The sequence below is a fragment of the Grus americana genome, unplaced genomic scaffold (assembly GCF_028858705.1).
Source record: "Grus americana isolate bGruAme1 unplaced genomic scaffold, bGruAme1.mat H_71, whole genome shotgun sequence".
Taxonomy (NCBI): Eukaryota; Metazoa; Chordata; class Aves; order Gruiformes; family Gruidae; genus Grus; species Grus americana.
The window spans coordinates 1-20,258 of NW_026561395.1; the positions used below are offsets into that span (position 1 = coordinate 1).

At 36.0% G+C, this 20,258-nt stretch overlaps 1 protein-coding gene across 1 annotated transcript in view; it reads left to right on the forward strand.

The window, feature by feature from the left end:
* Positions 1–5: 5 nt before the first annotated feature.
* Positions 6–20,258, forward strand: part of LOC129200362 (nebulin-like) — a gene marked incomplete at both ends in the record, with an annotated part of 62,417 nt that continues 42,164 nt past the window's right edge. The window contains 23 exon segments of the mRNA XM_054811698.1: positions 6–92; positions 424–531; positions 1,355–1,666; positions 2,857–3,063; positions 3,300–3,404; positions 4,434–4,541; positions 5,445–5,756; positions 7,254–7,460; positions 8,111–8,215; positions 8,382–8,489; positions 8,869–9,180; positions 9,925–10,131; positions 11,665–11,769; positions 12,581–12,688; positions 14,201–14,512; positions 14,654–14,860; positions 15,318–15,422; positions 16,321–16,428; positions 17,245–17,556; positions 17,751–17,954; positions 18,422–18,526; positions 19,327–19,434; positions 19,813–20,124. Coding sequence (XP_054667673.1) covers positions 6–92; positions 424–531; positions 1,355–1,666; positions 2,857–3,063; positions 3,300–3,404; positions 4,434–4,541; positions 5,445–5,756; positions 7,254–7,460; positions 8,111–8,215; positions 8,382–8,489; positions 8,869–9,180; positions 9,925–10,131; positions 11,665–11,769; positions 12,581–12,688; positions 14,201–14,512; positions 14,654–14,860; positions 15,318–15,422; positions 16,321–16,428; positions 17,245–17,556; positions 17,751–17,954; positions 18,422–18,526; positions 19,327–19,434; positions 19,813–20,124 — 4,164 coding nt within the window.

A 20,258-nucleotide genomic window follows, 5' to 3' on the forward strand; every position in this document is an offset into this window, starting at 1 on the left:
CTTCTGGAGAGGAAGTTAAACATAAATATACTCTTACCCCAGATGTCCCACAGTTTATCCAAGCTAGATACAATGCAGCTAACGTCAGTGATGTAAGTGAATTTTTAAAACGTTTTACACATTGTTAATGATTTTTTGAGTAATATGTTACAGATACACTCATATTGCAGATTCCTTTCACTGTATTACTGTAATTTTTCATTCTTGGTGTCATTTGACTTTCCAACCAGATCCATTTAATCATGTATTAATTTAATTAATTAAATTAATAGATAAATCTGTTCTTATAAATGAAGACTGATAGTTGTATATGATCCCTACTGCATCTGCTTCTAAAGAATTGGCTGGAGTAGCTTAGGAGTAGCTTTGACTAGTTCATGTGATGACTAAGTTCTCTGGAATAATATGGATTTTCTTTTTCAGGCATATTATAAACAAGGCTACCATGATCTAATAGCAAAAGGGAACAATGTGTCACTTGATGCTATTCCAATTACTTTAGCCAAGGCTTCAAGAGACATTGCTAGTGATGTAAGTATCTATTCCAGGTATACTTTTCTTGCGCATTTAGTAAAAAAGTTGTCCATTGCAGGCCATGTGGTAGATCTCCTATGTTGCACAAGTCTCACTAGGGTCTGTATTATGAGAAAGAGATTCTTAGTCTTTCCCAAAGGCTTAGTTTGTGTGGAACTTAATTTATGATCATCTTGTTTGCTTTAGATAGGCAAATGCTATTGCACTGTGTTTCTTAAGCCACTTTTCACAGAAGAAATGAATTCAGTAGTTCTTGCAACCATTCTGTGACAAATTTCAGAAAATACACTGCATTAGCACTTATTTACAGACCGTGAAACAATATCTGCTAAGGGTGCTTTTGATAATACAGTGGACTATGGTTTATACACGTTTCAGAAGGTCTTATAGTGCAAATTGTATAAAGTGGGATATGTTTCAGTGGTTTCATATAACTAGAAAAAGCTGTCCAGTCATACTCCATTTGTTTGCTATTGCTTTGAAATGACTGAGAAGGATTGTCTCAATTATTGTGATATTTTTCGTATACTTTCCACATAAGAATGTTTAGGAAATGTTTTCCCTTCCTTACAAGAAAGGCTAATGTTGATAAATCTTATTGTGGTGTGTGTAACCTGTTGTGTACAGGCTTAGATTGTGGAGCAAGAAAACTTAATGTAGGTACAGTCACTGGGCATGCCATTTAAGAGAGTTTATCTTTCTGAACTGCTTCCAGCTTCTTTTTCCAATGAAAGTTATGAGAGCTTTTCTTTTCTTTACCATTAGTGTGGACATCAATAGCCATGCCACAGTACATTTGATCTCTTTCCTCTGTTTCTAGTATAAATATAAAGAAGCATATGAAAAGGCTAAAGGAAGACAGGTTGGTTTCAGAAGCCTGCAAGATGACCCTAAGCTTGTCCACTACATGAATGTAGCAAAGATTCAGTCTGAGCGTGAGTACAAGAAAGACTATGAGAAGACCAAGACTAACTATCATACACCTCCTGACATGTACAGTATCCAGGCTGCTAAACAGTCTCAGGATGTGGCTTCTAATGCCCACTACAAAAATCTGATCCATCACTACACTTACCTGCCAGATGCCATGGATGTTGAGCTTGCAAAGAACATGATGCAAATTCAGAGTGATGTAAGTATTTCAATGATTGCAATTTCATGGATGTTTTCCTGCACACTGTGAAAAATGAAATACGGGTTTATTTTCAATGAAAATTGCCATTACTGTATGGGAATAGTCTGTTTTTCTTATGTCCTGGGGAAGATCGTTAGAGGTTTTATCAGCTGGTGGTGGCATTTAGAAATGCCAAATTCCAGGTGAGTTCTACTCAACAGGCTTTTGATGTTGGCATATCAGTGGAGAGCAGACTTCTGGAATACTGAATTCAAGTGAACTTTTTTTTTCACATTTCCTTAAAAAACTTTATTTTGCAACTAACATAATTTTGTTTTATTCTTTAAGACTTCTTTTAAGTTGCCTTGCTTTGTCTTCACATGAGATAGATATGATAGTGTAGTTAGACTGTTATTAACTACTTAGGATGAAGGAGTCGACAAAAATATTGATATTATTAGAAATACATTCTGGAGATCTCTAGCATGGAAGATCTCTCCTAGGACCTTCCAGGTCCTTCCTGCAGATACAGTTTCAAACAGTTGGCTGGGCATACATGGTTCCACTCTGCACCTCTTTGTATACCGTGGAATTTGACTCTTTATGGATCCCTGTGGACGACCACAGAGTTAGAACACTGAAGGGTCTTAAAAAAGAGTGTCCCCAATATCCTTGCATTCAGACTGTGCATTAACCCTGTCTGAATGTTTATCTGGGATAACCTTCTGTATATTTTGTAGCCAGGATCAATTTTTCACTTGCAGTCTGTGAATTCTGCATATTTTACTGTAGGAGGAACTATAGGGAAAAAAAACGAAAAATTGAGCCTCTGCTCTGTGGACCTTTGTATAAAGGCAAGTCTCATAGAGTCTGCTGAAACACAGAACAAATTAAACCATGTTAAACAGTCACAATGTGGTAGTTTAGAAGTTATTAAGAATTGAAGGTTGATGAAATTTTCATATGGGTAAAAGAAAAGTTAGTAAATATTGAAGGGATGTTACAGTTTATAAGAAATGAATCATGAATCAAAAATACAATAGCTCATTTTCTTCCTTATGAAATTGCAGAGAAGCATAAAAAATATATGTTGTTCCCTTCAAGATTTCCTGCTAGATCACACTAGCTAGACTGTGATTATTGTTTTAAACAGAATTATTGCGGTTCTGTGGGAAAATCTTGGTCCATGTTGGCTTTCTCTCCTTCAGAATGCGTACAAACAAGAGTATAACAGCTGGTTCAAGGGTATTGGATGGAGTCCTCTTGGTTCTCTGGATGTTGAAAAAGCTAAAAAGGCTGGAGATGCCTTAAATGAAAAGAAATACCGTCAGCACCCAGACACCATCAAATTTACAAGTATACCAGATTCAATACCAATGGTTTTAGCTCAGCACAACACCAAGCAACTGAGTGATGTAAGAAATTTTTCATTATTAATGCAATATAGTGATTTGATTTTTTACCATATTTATGATTCGTATGTTACTGTCTGATATTCCATTTAAAAACCCTTAAATTTTAAAAACTGTGAAAATAGTAAAACTGCAATTTGTTGGTAACAATTATGCATTGTTGCATTGTCTCTATTTGTTAACACTAATATTACCTACCTGGAACTTGTCAACCAGTATTTGTGTATTTTTCCTTGCAGGTAGCATATAAGCAAGAAGGTGAAAAAGTAAAACACAAATACACCCTGGATCCTGATGTTCCTCAGTTTATTCAAGCCAGAGTCAATGCCTTCAATTTGAGTGATGTGAGCATATAACCAATAGTTTGTTCAAGAATATATTTATTTAATAGAAAAAATAACTTTTATTTATTCATGCTGTGATATTGAATATAGAAATGGCCAAGCTCTGAATTCAGCTAAACTTTTACTTCTAGAAGTCAATGATTTTTGTGCTTGTTCAGCAAATTTTTAAACTGTCTGAGTGCTCATGAGCAGCAACACATTTCAGCGCTTTATTGCCAGACTATTTGGATAGACTGAATGAGAAAACCAGCATGACTTACTATTCAGATTCCTATAGTTTTGGAGACTTATGTCATCTACTGTTATATAAAACACATTGCATAGGCAAGCAGTACAAGTTGTCTGTATGTTGCTTCCTGCTGCTAGGCTTTCAAAGGAAGTTAACTCATCCAGTGGAAAGGTAGTAATGCCTTTGTCTGCCACTCAGCTACTCGTCTGCCTGCTTTCCATCACTTCTTGCATCCATCCAACACCATAAAGATCTCCACTGATGTATCAGTTTTATTGCCTTTGTGATATTAAAGTTTTTGGTGGCATTATCAGGCCTCCAGGAACTAGGTAAAAGCTGACATCTCCTTTAATAGCTGTGAAATAGTTTGTCCAGATGTTAATTGCTAACAATCAATCAGCCAGACTGCTTTCTTCAGTCACTTAAGACCACAAGGCCTGATTTTGAAGCTAGCAGGAAAAAAATTTCTGAAGGCTCAGTCAAATGAGAAAGGGTTTTGCTTAAGCAAGGGCAAAAATGCCACTGATAGAGTTGTTCCACGTAAAAATTGCAAAAAATGCTTACGGAGTTAATGTTTTAGCTACATGAGTTGAAGTGATTGTCTTGAAGGACTCTTCTATCTTTGCAGTAGATTTATTTATCATAATATAACTGTAGTTTTTGTACATTTTTCCTTGCAATTGCACAGACTAAACTGAATTATTTTTTTCCCTGTAACTATAATAAAAATATGGGCTTAAACAACTGTGTTAAAATTGCTACCGGTAACATTGTGAACTCATACCTTTCTTCCCTATCAGGCTAACTACAAAGCAGACTGGAAGAAAACCATTGCCAAAGGATATGATCTGAAACCAGATGCCATTCCTATTATTGCTGCTAAAGCTTCTCGAAATATTGCTAGTGATGTAAGTATAATTTACATAGAGTGGAATACACACATCTACTGCGTTACAGCTTTCTGTAACATACTGTGCTACAGAGCATACGTTGTATACATATAATGGTATAGAGATGCTTAACTCTGAGAATTGAAACTCTTACAATACTGTGAAGTAACAAGTGAATTCAGATGTTTACACGAACCTCCAAAAGCCCCTGTTTCTTTGGAAATGCGTTGTACTGTGCGTGAGTGCTGGTGAGCTGGGGCTGTTTGTTGTATGTGCTTCAAGTAGTCACCAGCTTATTTGGAAGTTCCTTTGTTATAATTTACCTATACTGCATTCTAAATTGCTGGAGACCTGTACTTCTACTTGTCTAGCATTCATGAGCTGTACAGAAATATGGCTGTTTTCAGGCAGCTACGTCAACTGGCAGCAGTAAAGCTTGGTGTGCCGTCTGACACAAGCTATGAAAGGAAATTTGGAACACAGAAATAAATCAATTAACTTTAGCAAAAGGCTGCATATGACTCCCATTCCCCACTTAAACGTGCCACCCTCATATAGCTGAATATTGGGATATCTAATTGTTTGGTAGTTGGTCTTTTCAATAATATATTACTATGCTAGTCTTTTAATTAAAAGCTGAATGTTCCTGGTAGTTAGAAGTCTATGGCAGTAAAATACATCTATGGCAGAGGCAATGGGGAGGGAAGGCATGTAACTGCACATCTAGGTTTAGATCTATACCAGGGGTCAAGACAGGCTGAGAAATCCGGCAATCCTTTTCTTTTTTTGACCTAAATAATCCTGCGCTGTCTGAAAAAAACAATTTATAAGTTTATAGAATGAACCACAGTTGTTAAATATTAAAATTATCAAAATTTCTCTTTCCAAAGTGGGTAAGGCTTTCTTTTCCTTTGTCTCTAGTACAAGTACAAGGAATCATACGAGAAAGATAAAGGCAAACAGGTTGGATACCGTAGCCTGCAGGATGATCCTAAACTTGTTCATTACATGAATGTGGCCAAAATGCAATCAGATCGTGAATACAAGAAGGATTACGAAGTCACCAAGACCAGATATCATACTCCTTTGGATATGTTCAGCGTGACGGCTGCCAAGAAAGCCCAGGAAGCAGTTACAAATGCTGGCTATAAGCAACCAATTCACAATTATACACTCTTGCCTGATTCTCTGAATCTGGAGCTATCAAGAAATGTGATGCAGCTTCAGAGTGATGTATGTAATGATTAATCAGCTCATTTTTTTTCTTCTCATAATGACTGTGTTACACTATTAACCTTTTAAGGCTAGAAAATGAACTATATTGGATTAACAGTAGATTGAGATGTAAATGTGTGGTCCGGACCCCTGTATTTTCCAAAAATAATCAGAAGTGTGCGTAGCTGATAAGTTCTAGGAAACTTCCTGAGCAAGTAACAACTTTTTTTCTATCTCTACATATTTGGCTAATTCGCAGCAAATGAACATGTTTTTGTCATTCGTGTGTTTTTGTCATTCGTGTATTTTTGTAGGTGGATTTGTAATTACAATATATTATTACAGTGATAATTTTATAGTGTCAGAGATTTTACAGAGTCTAAATTCTGACTATATTTTATTTAAGTTTACTGAAAATATACATCATATATGTTTGTATTATACCTAGGGATTTGAGATTTATTTATTTTGTTCACTTTTCCTTCTTGCCTTTATCCTCCAACTGATGCATATGCCATTCATGATGAGGATTCAAACAAAAGCTTGGTAGTTTCCATTAAGTTCTGTGACTTGTTTCCATTTCGTTTTCCCTAGTGTAACTTTAGGATCTGCTTGTTTATCCAGAAAGTATTTAGTTTAATCTGCATTATTTAACAGTCCTCTGACAAATTTGAAATTCCCCAAAACGTTAATAATGAGATTGAAAGTGTTCAGATTCTAAGCGTTGTTTGGAGAGGATAATGTGCGTGTTCCCCTTGGCCAACAGATAGAGGATCTGACCTTTAGACGCTGTTCTTTTCAAATACAGAAATTTTTATCTCGAGTTTTTTGCTTCCCCATTGCATTTCTACCTGGCCTTGCTGAGTTGGCCGAGCTTTCTTGGCTGTCTAACTCATGATGTTTGCAAGGAGAGAAGTATGATACTTGAGGACAAATTTTGCCCTGTATACACATGCTATGAAACTATGCAGTCGTTTTCTCAGACTCTGATATTGTCCCTGTTACTTCTAACACTGCAGTTCAGGAACAGGTTTTATTTTCACAGCATTTTTGTACCTTTATCTGTTCTAAACACTATGTTATAAAGTATGATTAAATAGGAATGGTGTCTATTCAAGATTGTGCAGAACCAGGCCATTAAGCAGAAGTTGTTGAAAGAATTTCTCTGAATTAATTCTACTGCAAACTGAGTCTATTAACAAACAAGAGTGTAATTTAAAAAATTATTATATTTTTGGCAGATTTTCATATTTACCACTCAAAATTTGTTGTAAGGTTTGTGCATTTGGTTTGTAGCATGAGTTCTACACATTGGTTGAGTGAAAAGAATTTCTTTATCCCTAACACAGAAATAGTTGTTAATGTTATGCTAAGAATTTGGAAAACAATAGCATTTATAACAGGCTTGTCTAAATTTTCCTTCAAAAATGAACGACAAGGAGAAGTTTTAAAGCCTTACCTGTTTTTATGTATATGGGCATTCACTGTGTTTTTTCCTTGTTTATTTTTTAAAAGAATGTGTACAAAGCAGACTTTAATAACTGGTTGAAAGGAGTTGGCTGGATACCAGCTCAGTCACTGGATGTAGAAAAGGCCAAAAAAGCTACAGAGATTCTCAGTGAAAAGAAGTATCGCCAACACCCTGACAAGCTGAAGTATTCTATTACAATGGATGCAATGGAACAAGTGCTAGCTAAGCAAAATGCCAAGACCATGAATAAGGTGAGGATTTGTTCAGATGATCATGACTGAGCCAGAGACTGGGTATTGGTCTTGCTTGGTTAAGACTGGACACTAAGAGATGATGGAAGCCTCAGACTGTATTCCTAATTAAGGGAGTTTCATTTTGTGTTTATAAAGATTTCTCTTTTGGTAAGTGATTAAAGATGTTTTCTCCAGATTTATAGTGCTTTGGTAATCTTTGCTCTTTTTTTCTGCAGAAAGTAGTATTCACAATCAGTGAGCTGAAAAAACCCTGAAATTCCGTCAGTTTTGTACAACTTTCCTTGAAAAGTGGAGGTCTTTAAATTTGTCCCTAGTTATCTGAAAGACCTCTGATCCTTATTCCATGCTTGCCATGGAAATAGGAAGTGTGAAAAAAAAAATTTATGCATTGTATTAAAGCAGACTGAAAATTTTAAGTTTCAATATTTATTAGTTATCAAGACGTACTTTGCAAATTTCTCAAAGTACTAAAGAAAGAGGAGGAATATAATATTGCCACTAGGCAGTTATATTTGTGAAGATTATTTGTAGTGCTTATGGAACTTTATTATAGTGTAAAATATTATTTATCGCAAATGAGCAAAACAAAAGCAAGCTGTTATGAGTGCAATGCCTTTTCAATGCTGAATATTACTTTGTAATTGCAGAGGCTCTACACCGATAAATGGAACAAAGAGAAGACCAGCATTCATGTTATGCCAGATACTCCAGAAATTCTGCAGTCTAGAGTGAACCAGATCACCATGAGTAATGTGAGTTACCATGCTCACAGTGGGCATTCAGTGTCTGTTGCATAGATCAAAAACTGATGTAATTTTTGTGTCTTTTTTTTTAAAATATTTAAATTTAGAGGTAGGGTACTTCAGTAGTTCTGCCTTCATCATAAGAGTACCTGTTCTCTTTTACATTTTAAATTAGAAACTTTACAAAGCTGGATGGGAGGAAGAAAAGAAGAAAGGTTATGACATGCAGCCAGATGCTATTCCAATAAAGGCAGCCAAAGCCTCCAGAGACATTGCAAGTGATGTAAGTTTAATTGCGCAATAGTACTCAGAGTAGCTACAAAGACAGTCAGAACGTTTTCAAAAAGTGCTCTGTTATGTGCAAATGTGTTTTTTCAAGCATCTTGAGTTGTCTAGGTTTCAATTACGTGCTTGGTGGGATAAACCTTTGCAGTACTTGCTCTCCAGTGGAATAACACTGAATTGTCCTTTTTTGCTCTTTGTTCAGCAAGCTGCTGAGCTTCATGGACCATTTGTAAGACTGAGTATGTTTAAATGACTAAACCTGAGATCTTGTGATGAAAAAGAACAAATATTTTCTATGTTTTCAGAGATAAAATTGAGCTTAATGGTGCATTTTTTTGATTTAAGTTTTTGCTGTTATTTCTCTTCCCTGCTTTCAGTATAAATACAAACTAGCCTACGAAAAAGAGAAAGGAAAACATATTGGGTTCCGCAGCCTTGAAGATGACCCCAAGCTGGTGCACTTCATGCAGGTGGCTAAAATGCAATCTGATCGTGAATACAGAAAAGATTATGAGAAGGCAAAGACTAATTTCCATACTCCGGTTGACATGGTCAGTGTCGTGGCAGCCAAGAAAGCACAGGAAGTGGCTACAAATGCAAACTACAAAAACTTGATCCATACCTACAATGTTTTACCTGACGCTATGAGTCTTGAATTAGCCAAAAACATGATGCAGATACAAAGTGATGTAAGTGAGAGATTCTTCAGCATTTGCATTGCAAATACAATGATGCTTAGTTTATGAAAGCATACTGTAAGATAAATCGTACTATTTTCTTAGTGAAATTAATTCAGTTCTATACTAAAATGTAGTAAATTAAATGAGACCTTCAGCAATGATAGCCATTGTATTTTTCTAAGACTCTGAAATATTAAATTAGACTTATTGCTAAAGAATTTGGGCTCAGAAATAAGTAATTTTATGTTTAAAATACAATGGATATTTACTGCTTACATGTTCCATCAGGCTCTTCAGAAGCAATAAGTGTGTGCAGGCCAAGACAGGAAAAGCTTCTCTTTTCATTAATAGTTTTATCTTATACTTCCAAAAAGCTGGCTTTTCAGAAGGGGAAAGCAGCTAAGTAGCTATATTCTCAGAGTTTCTGGATGTTTAACCTTTAGAGGGCTTTTTTTTCTCAGTATAGTGGTTCAAGATATTCCCCTTCTTCAAGAGGGCCTTAGCATGAAATCTCATGTGAGCAATCTATATATATCATAAGGAGGATTTGAATGTTGTATAAAAGGTGGAGTAATAAAATACAGACACCACTGTAACAAATGTGTTTCTAAATAGACTTTGAATGCATCTTGATACTCTTTGCACCTTTCTAGAATAAGTGCATTCAAAATCATTCATTAAACACAGAAGGAAGTGTCATGATTTGCAGGCTTTTTCATGCATCTGATTATTTTCTTTTCTTTCTACCTCCAGAATCAGTACAGAGCAGAATATGATGAAAGTATGAAGGGTGTTGGGTGGATGCCACTGGGCTCCCTGGAAGCTGAGAAAAACAAAAAAGCGATGGAAATTGTTAGTGAAAAGAAGTATCGCCAGCATCCAGACAAGTTGAAGTATTCTGTTCCTATGGATTCCATGAACATGGTCTTAGCTTTAAATAATGCTAAAATCATGGATGAGGTAAGGAAGTGTTCATCAACATTCATTTAAGTTTGCAGAAGTATTAAAAAAACTATACCTGATGTAATAGTCAATCTTATTGTATGCATAGCTTTGGAAATCATCAGTCTTGGCAGCTAATGAATATGCTTGACTGTGATTGCGTTTCATCTTAATAGACCTTTGATATACCTGAAAGCAAAGCATGACCCTAATATTTCTAAGAAATATGTATAAATACAGATTAGGGGTCACATTTTATTAATAAAATTTACCCAAGATAACTGATTATAGACTTTCAGCAGTTTAAATCTAGGGGCTAAAAATAGTGGAGTGATGCCTTTTGGAAATAGGAGGTAGGCTTTTAAATGTCTGTTTCATCTGATGCCTGTTACATTAATATGAAATTGCTGCATGATGTGAATGCTTTTATAATGAGCTATTTATTTTCTGATTCTCCTGCTGAACTGATGTAATCCATTGGTGTTCTTTAGAAATGTCTAGAGTTCATGTGTGTTGCAGTTACAGGGACCATTGGAATATCATGTGCAATTTCCTTAGCTCTGTTTCCTCTAAGTAAAGCTCTGTTACCTCTCTCAGCTGATACTCATTTTCCGGGAGATAAACTAATAATCTTCCACCTCTAACAATTTGGTTTCTATACGTTCTGACTTGACTTTGAGTTGTGGGTTAAACCGGTAGGCAGTTAAGCACCACACAGCCATGTGCTCACTTCTTCCCTGCCACCCCGGTGGGATGGGGGAAAAAGAAAGGCAGAGTACGAGCAAGAAAACTTGTGGGTCAAGATAAAAAATGTTTAATAAGCAAAGGAGAAGTGGGAGAAGAGAAAAAGAAAACAAAACAAGTCATGGAAAGCACTCACTCACCACCTCCCATGGGCAGACTGATGCCCAGCCAGTTCCTGAGCACATGACGTTGAACCTCCCTAAACCCCCTCCTCTCCTTTTTTATTTGCTGAGCATGACATTATATGGCATGGAGTGTGTCTTTGGTTAGTTGAGTCATCTGCCTGGTCATGTCCCCTCCCAACCTCTTGCACACCCCCCAGTCTATTCACTACGGGGGCAGAGAGAAACAGAGAAGGCCTTGATACTGTGCAAACACTGTTCAGCAACAGCTCAAACATCAGTGTGCTGTCAGCGTTGTTTCAGTCACGGACCTAAACCACAGCACTGTTTGAGCTATGAAGAGGATTGACTCCATCCCAGCCAGACCCAGTACATTTTGAAACCTATTGTTTTCTGCTGTTGCATGTGCTTGAATACGCTGCTGGGCTAGAGGCAAGCAATAAAATACTCTAGCAAGATTGGTATTTCTTCCACTTTTATTTTGGCCTCACACAATTAACTTCATAAGAGCTATTCCCGATTCACACTGCTTTTAAATGCTAAAATAAAAAGACAAATCTTCCTACCATGTTAGTAGTTGCATTATTGTAAAGAAAGTTTATATTTCAAACAGCAAATATTCTTTTAAATTGTTTTATTTATTTTTTTGGTTATGTTGACATCTCTTTTTTTTCTATCCTTCCAGCACAAGTACAAACAAGCGTGGGAAGAAGACAAAAAGAAAGTTCACATCACACCAGATATTCCACAGATTGCTTTAGCAAAAGCTAATGCATTTAATTTAAGTGATGTGAGTACTGTTTGTAAGACTTAAGACAACGCTCTTATTTTTTTTTATTAGGGATAAGTGAGATGACAGGATACGAAAGTCTGCCTAATTCTCACTTTGCCAACCTGTAGTAATTTCACAAAAAGCTATTAATTTTCCTTTTTCCTGCTTCCTTCCCCAAAATTAAATACCAAAAGTTGCCGAGAAAAAGCCATAGTCTTTATAGTCAGACTATGAAGTGTTCATGTAGGTCATTAAGATATAATAGTTACTAACAAATAGTAGAGTTTGAGTACTATCTATGTTTATTACTGTATTTATTACTTTATTTCCCCATGCACAAAGTTTTGTACTGGATTCAAAATACTTTCTTGCAGATTGAACCTATTCTTTCGGTAACAGATGATATTATAGACAGTTTTTCAGTAGCCAGTTGTTAAATCTGCAAGTACTAAAGAAAGTATTGTTTGTAATTGTGCACAGAAATAGACATATTTATCTCTTTTTTTTAAAAGCTAACATCCTTATAGATGTAACTTTTCACGAACATTTGTGCATGTGGGAAACAAATGCAATTTCTTGCTCCTTTGTTATAGATTATTGTTACTGATTATAGTGCAGTTCAGCTGCATTGATGTATGAATACTAGGATTGCAGTTCATTTTGAAGGATAATTCATCTCTCTGTGTGCCTGAGTACCTTAAACAACTGTTCAAGGAGTGTTAAACATATAAATAGACTCTATTTCAAGTTACCAAATGAAGAGTTTTATTTAAGAAAGTGGGGAGTGTTTTGCTTTCTTAAAGGATGTTTCTTTTCTTTCTTTTCACAGAAAATGTACAGACTTTCATTTGAAGAATCTAGGAAGAAAGGATATGATCTCAGAGCTGATGCTATCCCTATTAAAGCTGCCAAAGCTTCTAGGGATATTGCTAGTGATGTAAGTCCTTAAAAGAAAAAATGATCCATTTCAGATATTATAAAACATTCATTTTTGACACAGTTCAATTGTATATGCCAATTATATGAAGTCTCTTTATTCTTTTGCTTGTAAATAATTCTGACATATTTGATATATATTCTAATACATTTTCTAGTGGAGTTAAAGAACAATTTCTTCATTAGAAAGGTAAGGAGATATATGAGGGACTTTTACAAAAAACAAAAGAGCGGTTCATTCCCGAATGTGATGGTGCTTGGATACTTTATAAATGTGTGCTGTATATTTGTAGTTTAGACAGAATGTTCAGAGATCATTCTTAGAAATATTTGAAAAAAACAGGTATGGACTTAAATTATTTTTACTGCTGTGGTACATTTATCTTTGTTCCTTTGGTGAAAGTCCCATTAAATTTCTTGGTGCAGAGAATACAAGCTTCTGCAATCAGGACCATTCTGAAATCCTTTGTGTATCAGTGATGAGGGATTTGTTGTGGCAGGGGCAAGTCCAGCCTGAGAGGGGCGTGAAGTTAGGGCCTAAAGACATGTTATTTAGCCCACCTTTCTTTTTTTTTTTTGGACAACATAGGGGATGTTGGAGCCAATGCAAAGTCAGTTTGCTCTGCCACTGCTCTAAGTCTGAGGGGAGGATACTTCCATTCTAAGTTCTCTCCAAGCAGTAAGCAGTGAAGGAAAAAGGAGTTGATACTTGGTCTGTGTAGTTCATTGTCCGGAGTTGATTAGAGATTGAGGAAGGGTTAAGAATTTGAACTACTGGTTTTGTTAAGCAAAAAAATGCAAAAGGTCTTGGGAAGTGTCTTGAATTTTTTAATCATTTGAACAAGTGAACCTAATGGAAGTGATGATTAGAGATCTGATTATATGGTTAGTCTTTAGATATGAACTCAAGTATGCTAAGTATGGTGCAGACTACCACGAAAATAGTTACCTAGGCCAAATATTGGAAGCAGGATAGAAATAGTAACAGAGAACTGTGTCAGTTAATGTACCTTGGTTCTACTGTTTGCGATAGCTCATCTTAGAGCTAATATGGCTATCTCTACACTATAGTGTGAAAGAATAAAAAGTGCACTTTTTCCAAAGAACTGTCTTCAGGAAACCAGGCCTTATGTGTTCCTTTGCCTTTTGCTTTCTGTCAGTGTGTTTCATATTTTCATTGTGTCATTTATAATGAGATTAGAAAGCAATTGAACCTCAGGTTACATTGAACCTTATACAGGAGCAGAATAAACTATTGTAAGAAAATTTCTTATATTAAGAAAGTATTCTAAATGTACTGCTTTTAAGAGGGATGCTAGACATCTGTTTTGCTTTAGAGTACACCCTGAGTAGGTGGATAAAGCCACCACCTCTATATGCTTTGTGATGTTTTCTTAACAAAGTAAAAATCTTATTTTAAGCTAAGTTTGGGGGGTTTTTTCCTTACAAGATAGATATTTCTTATTAAACAAATGAAATAGAATTAAAGTCTCTGTCTCTGTTCACTTTACAGTATAAATACAAATTAGGTTATGAACAAGACAAGGGCAAACTTGTAGGCTTCCGCAGCCTGCAGGATGATCCCAAACTTGTCCATTATATGCAAGTGGCTAAGATGCAGTCTGATCGTGAATATAAGAAAGCTTATGAGATGAGCAAGACCCATTACCAAACACCTTCTGATACCCTCAGCATTGTGGCAGCTAAGGAGGCACAAGATCGTGTAACCAATACTAACTACAAGCGACTGATTCACCAATATATGCTTCTACCAGATGCAATGAGTTTAGAACTGTACAGAAACATGAATCAGATACAAAGTGACGTAAGTTTCTGTTTTCTTTGTCATTCACAGCTGTGACTTTTTGTGCTGTTTTTTTCATTATGGCCGTGTTTTGGAAGCAACAGAATTATTTGTATAAGCCATTTGTAAATTGTAAACTTTCCTTTGTGTTCTGTTTGGCAGAATGAGTACAAGCAGGACTACAAGGAGTGGTTCAGAGGTATCGGTTGGAGTCCTGTTGGTTCTCTGGATGTGGAGAAATCTAAGAAAGCCACAGAAATTGCAAGTGATCAGAAATACCGCCAGCATCCCAGCATGTTCCCCTTTACAAAACAGAATGATGCCATGGACATGGTCCTTGCAAAGCAGAATGCAAATATAATGAACAAAGTGAGTATTTATAGGCAAAATTAGGCAAACTTTTACATATAATCCATCTCAATCAACAGTCTGTAAGTCTCTGTCACCACCTTTATGTAGCAGTGTTTCCCTGGGAAAAACAACTGTCACTTACAGGTTCCCCTATTTTCATTTTTTTTCTTGATGAAATCCTCAGTTACTGATAAGTAGCATTGATTAAATAAATCTTTTCTCATTTTTCTCCTTGCTACCTTTCCTACTTCTCTTCTTCTCATTCTTGTATAGAATTATTGGCCCTGAAAATCTTGATAGTTGGACTTCATTAGAAGCAAGACTGGATCCTAATTCAGCTGATGCTGGATTAGGTCATTACATAGTAAAACAGATCTAAGTCAACACCTTCGTCTTTTTACCTGTCTATATCCATATCGAAAAAGCCAGCCTTTATAATTTATATTAACATATCTGATGTTACTTTTGTCAATAGCATGCTTATACTCAAGCTTGGGAGAAGGATAAAACTCAGGTTCATGTGATGCCTGATACACCAGATATTCTACAGGCAAAACAGAACAAGGCGAACTACAGTCAGGTAGAGTTTTTTTAATACTTCCTATTACATTTTAAATTAATATCTACTTTCTTCAAATTTAAAGGTATCTCCCATTTCAAAATAAGTAATTAATTTATATAAGTTAGAAGAAACAGAATGGGGGTTTTAGAACAGAGGCAAGAATTTTTATGTGAGTAATATTTTCAGAGTAGCAGTAAGTACCATCTTCAGGCTAGCAAAGTAACAGCCTAAATTACATTATAATGTATGGAAAATATAAGTCCTGTTTTTGAAATCTGGATGTGCATAGTCCACACTCTGTGCTTACCATAGAAATCAATCATGTAAAAGTCCTTACTATAAAATTACAGGTTCGTTGTGTGTATTTTTAACAACATATGGCAAAAGAAACACGTGCAGTGATTCTAACTTTTCTGTCAGCTTTTAAATATGAGAAAGTGATGATTGTGCCAGTATAAAATACTTAGGTTTTGCTTTGTGTGATTGCTCAGAGGCAAATCTTTGACTTGCAAGTGCTCGTACTTAAAATCAACTGTGCACAGACTGAATTGGCTATTAAATGGCTACATTACAGCCTTATTAATTAAAATTTTGTTACACCAATTGAAAAGCTTTCAGTTATCCCAGAGGTATATATTTCAAATTCCCCAGATATGTTTCAAATCCCCAAGATAAGCTATAGTAGGAAGCTGCTGCAGTAAAGAAAAACTATTTAGTCATTAGCCTAAGACTTGGAAGACTGGTGTTCCTTGCTTATCAGCTTCCCGTTTCTCAGTTCCCATTCTAGTAGCCCTTCTCTCATAACTGAAGCCTTTGAGGTGACCAGAATTTGGTAATATGGATCATTAGCATATAAAAATAGAAGGTGACATACGTATTACTAAGACTTCTTAATTAATATTGTTTTCAATTTTAGAAACTGTACAAGCTTGGCTGGGAGGAAATGATAAAGAAAGGCTATGACCTCACACCTGAAGCCATTTCAGTGAAAGCTGCCAAAGCTTCAAGGGACATTGCAAGTGACGTAAGCAACATGTCTAATTCAATATGACATACACTTTGTCTAGTTGCTGTAACCTACAGTTGCACTAGACCAAGATACGCCTCTCTGCTAAGGTGTGACTTGGAGTAAAAACCGAAATTACTGACAAAACTCTTTCCTGATCTTTTCTGTCAGTGAAGAAAGTAATTTAATAAGGGTTGCTCTGCCATCTTGGCAAGTCCAGAGATTGTGGTCCATCCGTGAAGTGCCTAGTCATACAAAGTTAGGAGTTGTCTGCTCTTTTGGATTTTACATTTTCAGAGCAGCAGCAAATTTGGTCCAGTTAGCTGCTCCCAGTGCCTAGACTGAGAAATCCTCTTTACAGCTCTGAAATAGATGTGCCGACACATGTATTGCTGTTGTCATAAATGGATATCAGTACAACTCCTTGCATTTATGGAAGAGATTTTATTAATCTTTAGGAAATATTTCAAATGCTTAAGCATCTGCATTTTTCGTTGCTGATTATTTTATTCATCAAAATATTTTGGTGTGTCAGCCTTTGGGAGTTCTGAACAGTGTGACTGTATGAATCAGATGGCACAGGAGACCATTATAGCCATGCACTCATCCTCTCCAGGGACTCTGTTCATTCCCAGGGAGAGCATTCACTGACACCAAGTAATGCACATTAATCAAAGGGCTACTAAATCTTTACATGAGGTGCCATAACAAGTTGCTCATTTCATTGGTAATGAGAAACATTGAGCTGAGTGAATATATTGATATTTTGCTTATATATTTTACCATTGTCTGTTTCTTACTGGAATTTCAGTAATGCAACCTTTATAATTTTAGTACAAGTACAAAGAAGGTTACCGCAAGCAGCAGGGACATCACATCGGATTCCGCAGCCTACAGGATGATCCTAAGATGTTGTGGTCTATGCAAGTAGCTAAGATGCAGAGTGAGAGGGAGTACAAGAAAGATTTTGAAAAATGGAAGACAAAGTTTAATATGCCTGTGGATATGCTAGGCTTCCTTCTGGCTAAGAAATGTCAGGAACTGGTTAGTGATATAGACTACAAACAGATGCTACATCGCTGGACTTGTCTGCCAGACCAGAATGATGTCACCCAGGCGAAGAGAGTCTATGAACTACAGAGTGATGTAAGCTTCCTCTGGATTTAATTTTTTTTTTTTTTGGTAAGATACATACTGCTTATTGTAAAGTAGCTTTAATAACTCTCTTCTGATGTCAGTATAGATCAGATTGAAGCTAAAATACCAGTTAGCCTTTTGATAGGGTTTAATAAATGAACAGGGAAATAATCCACTATGGTTTTGATTTTTTTCCTTAACAGAATGTGTATAAGTCAGATCTACAATGGCTCAGAGGCCTTGGGTGGAGTCCTTTGGGATCTTTGGAATCTGAAAAGAACAGGAAAGCTTCTGAAATACTGAGTGAAAAGAAGTACCGGCAGCACCCAGATACTATTAAGTTCACAAGTATCCCAGATGCCATGGATATCATTTTAGCAAAATCTAATGCCAAAAACAGAAGTGATGTAAGTTGCCTCTAGGGACGGAACATGGGATTCAATAGATGAATACATTAGTATACATTTGTTAAAAAGATCTCCATATCAGAACATATGCTTAAAATATACAAGTATCACATGTTTACGATTGGTGCCTTACTGCTCAGTTGTCAAGAAGTACTATGCCTTGCTCAGAAGATTAAGGTCTTCAGTGCTGTATTATTCAGTAATAACTGCAAATAAGACCCTTTACTGTATAGTATGTAAATGTATTGTCATAACGCTGTTTCCTTGACATTTCCTGGATGTAAAGTAGAAAAAAAAAGTGGTATTTGAGTAAGAAGTCATTGTATTATTTAATATCTTGCATTGTTCACATTGCTCATGGTCGCATAGTACCTCTTTGCTATTGTAGAGAAAACGTAAACTGAATTTACTGCTATGCATGTGAGCCTTTTATCAGACAAGGTATTTTTTTGTGTGTCTCTTTTCAGATACTGTATAGAGAAGCCTGGGACAAGGACAAGACTCAGGTTCACATCATGCCTGATACTCCTGAAATTTTGCTGGCTAAGTCAAACTTAATTAACACAAGTGATGTAAGTGTGTCTTTACAATGTTTCTTTTATGGAATTTGGAATTACCCGTTGTGGCTTTAGTTTAAAATGTAGCAGAGTAATTCTGCAATTCTAACAGATGTAAGCACACCTGTGATCTTTTCCTGTGAAATTTGTTATGCACTAGGAAGTCCGAATGGAATTGCTAAAATATAAAGTGGAAGTGGAGTTGCTAGAATATAAAAAATACCAAGAAAATATTCAACACAAGTTAGCAGTCTTCTCTTTCATCCCTTCTGATCATATTAACATTGTACATATGTGTTCAGTACTTTTTAGTAAGTCTGTCATTCTTATTAAGATGTCTGATTATATTCAATTGCCTCTTTAGAATTACATAGGATTATGTAATTTACATCAAATTCCTGCTTATAATGGAACAAATATAGACTACATGCAAAGGCAAAGAAATGTTAGCAGCTCTATAAAAGAACTCAAGACGACAAAAATTGCAATTGAAACTGGGTGTAGGGAATCATGGGGTTGTATTATTCACCTCTGTAGAAGACTCTGAATCTTTCAGACTAATATCTTAAGTAAAGAAAATTTTGATCTTGAACGAATTAATCAGAAAACACAGAGATCGTAATTTTTAAATATTCTGTATAACCAGTTACAAAATGTGCATTGTTAAAAGCAAGCTATGGAATATAATTTCATGAATGAAACTGTTTGGAATCTCATACTTTATTTTCAATAATCAGAGGAGGAAAGTTGTAGTATTGGAAAAATTCTCCAGAGAACTTTATATGCAATAAATACTTTGAATCCTTCTCCAACAGAAACATTACAAGTTAGGATATGAAGAGCTGAAGAGGAAAGGCTACGATCTTCCTCCTGATGCTATACCCCTCAAATCGGCAAAAGCATCCAGAGACATAGCTAGTGAAGTAAGTCTTAGAGAGTAAATAATAGCGGGGCACAGAGCTATTACACACTTTTGGATAAAAATGATTTTTATTTAAAAGGAGGAGAGGTCTAAAATTTTAACAGTCTTCTATTGCTGCCCTCCCCAGAGGTTGTATAATTCTTAATGCCGTAAAGTTAATTAAACTAAATACAATAATTTACAACGCGATAGTATATAACTATAAAAAAATCAGCTAATATCTTCTGGACATGCAATAAAAGCACCAAAAATTTTGGAAAAATACTCAAAGAAAATTAAAATACATAATATATGAAAGCTTTATTCACTCTATTAACAACAGAGAAATTCACATTGCAGCTTGAAAGAGGTGATAATTATTTCTTCTGTATTCAATTAGTATCAATACAAAACTGCATACCGAAAGCAGCTTGGCCACCATATTGGAGCCCGTAACATAGAGGATGATCCGAAGATGATGTGGTCGATGCACGTAGCCAAGATCCAGAGTGACAGGGAGTACAAGAAAGCCTTTGAGAAGACAAAGACACACTTCAGTAGCCCAGTGGACATGCTGGGAATCGTGTTGGCGAAGAAATGTCAGGAGTTGGTGAGCGACATTGATTACAAGCACTCTCTGCATCGGTGGACCTGTCTGCCGGACCAGAACGATGTTGTACAAGCCAGGAAAGTGTACGACCTTCAGAGTGATGTAAGTTATTCCTTACTGGCTGTGTGAAAGCCAGAAGTCTCTCCTGTGTTCTGTGGTGGGGAGCATAAGTGTAGGCTGATTCTGCGAGACTGAGACTGTTGTGTGGCCGTTCTGGCTCGCTGAGAGTTGGTGTT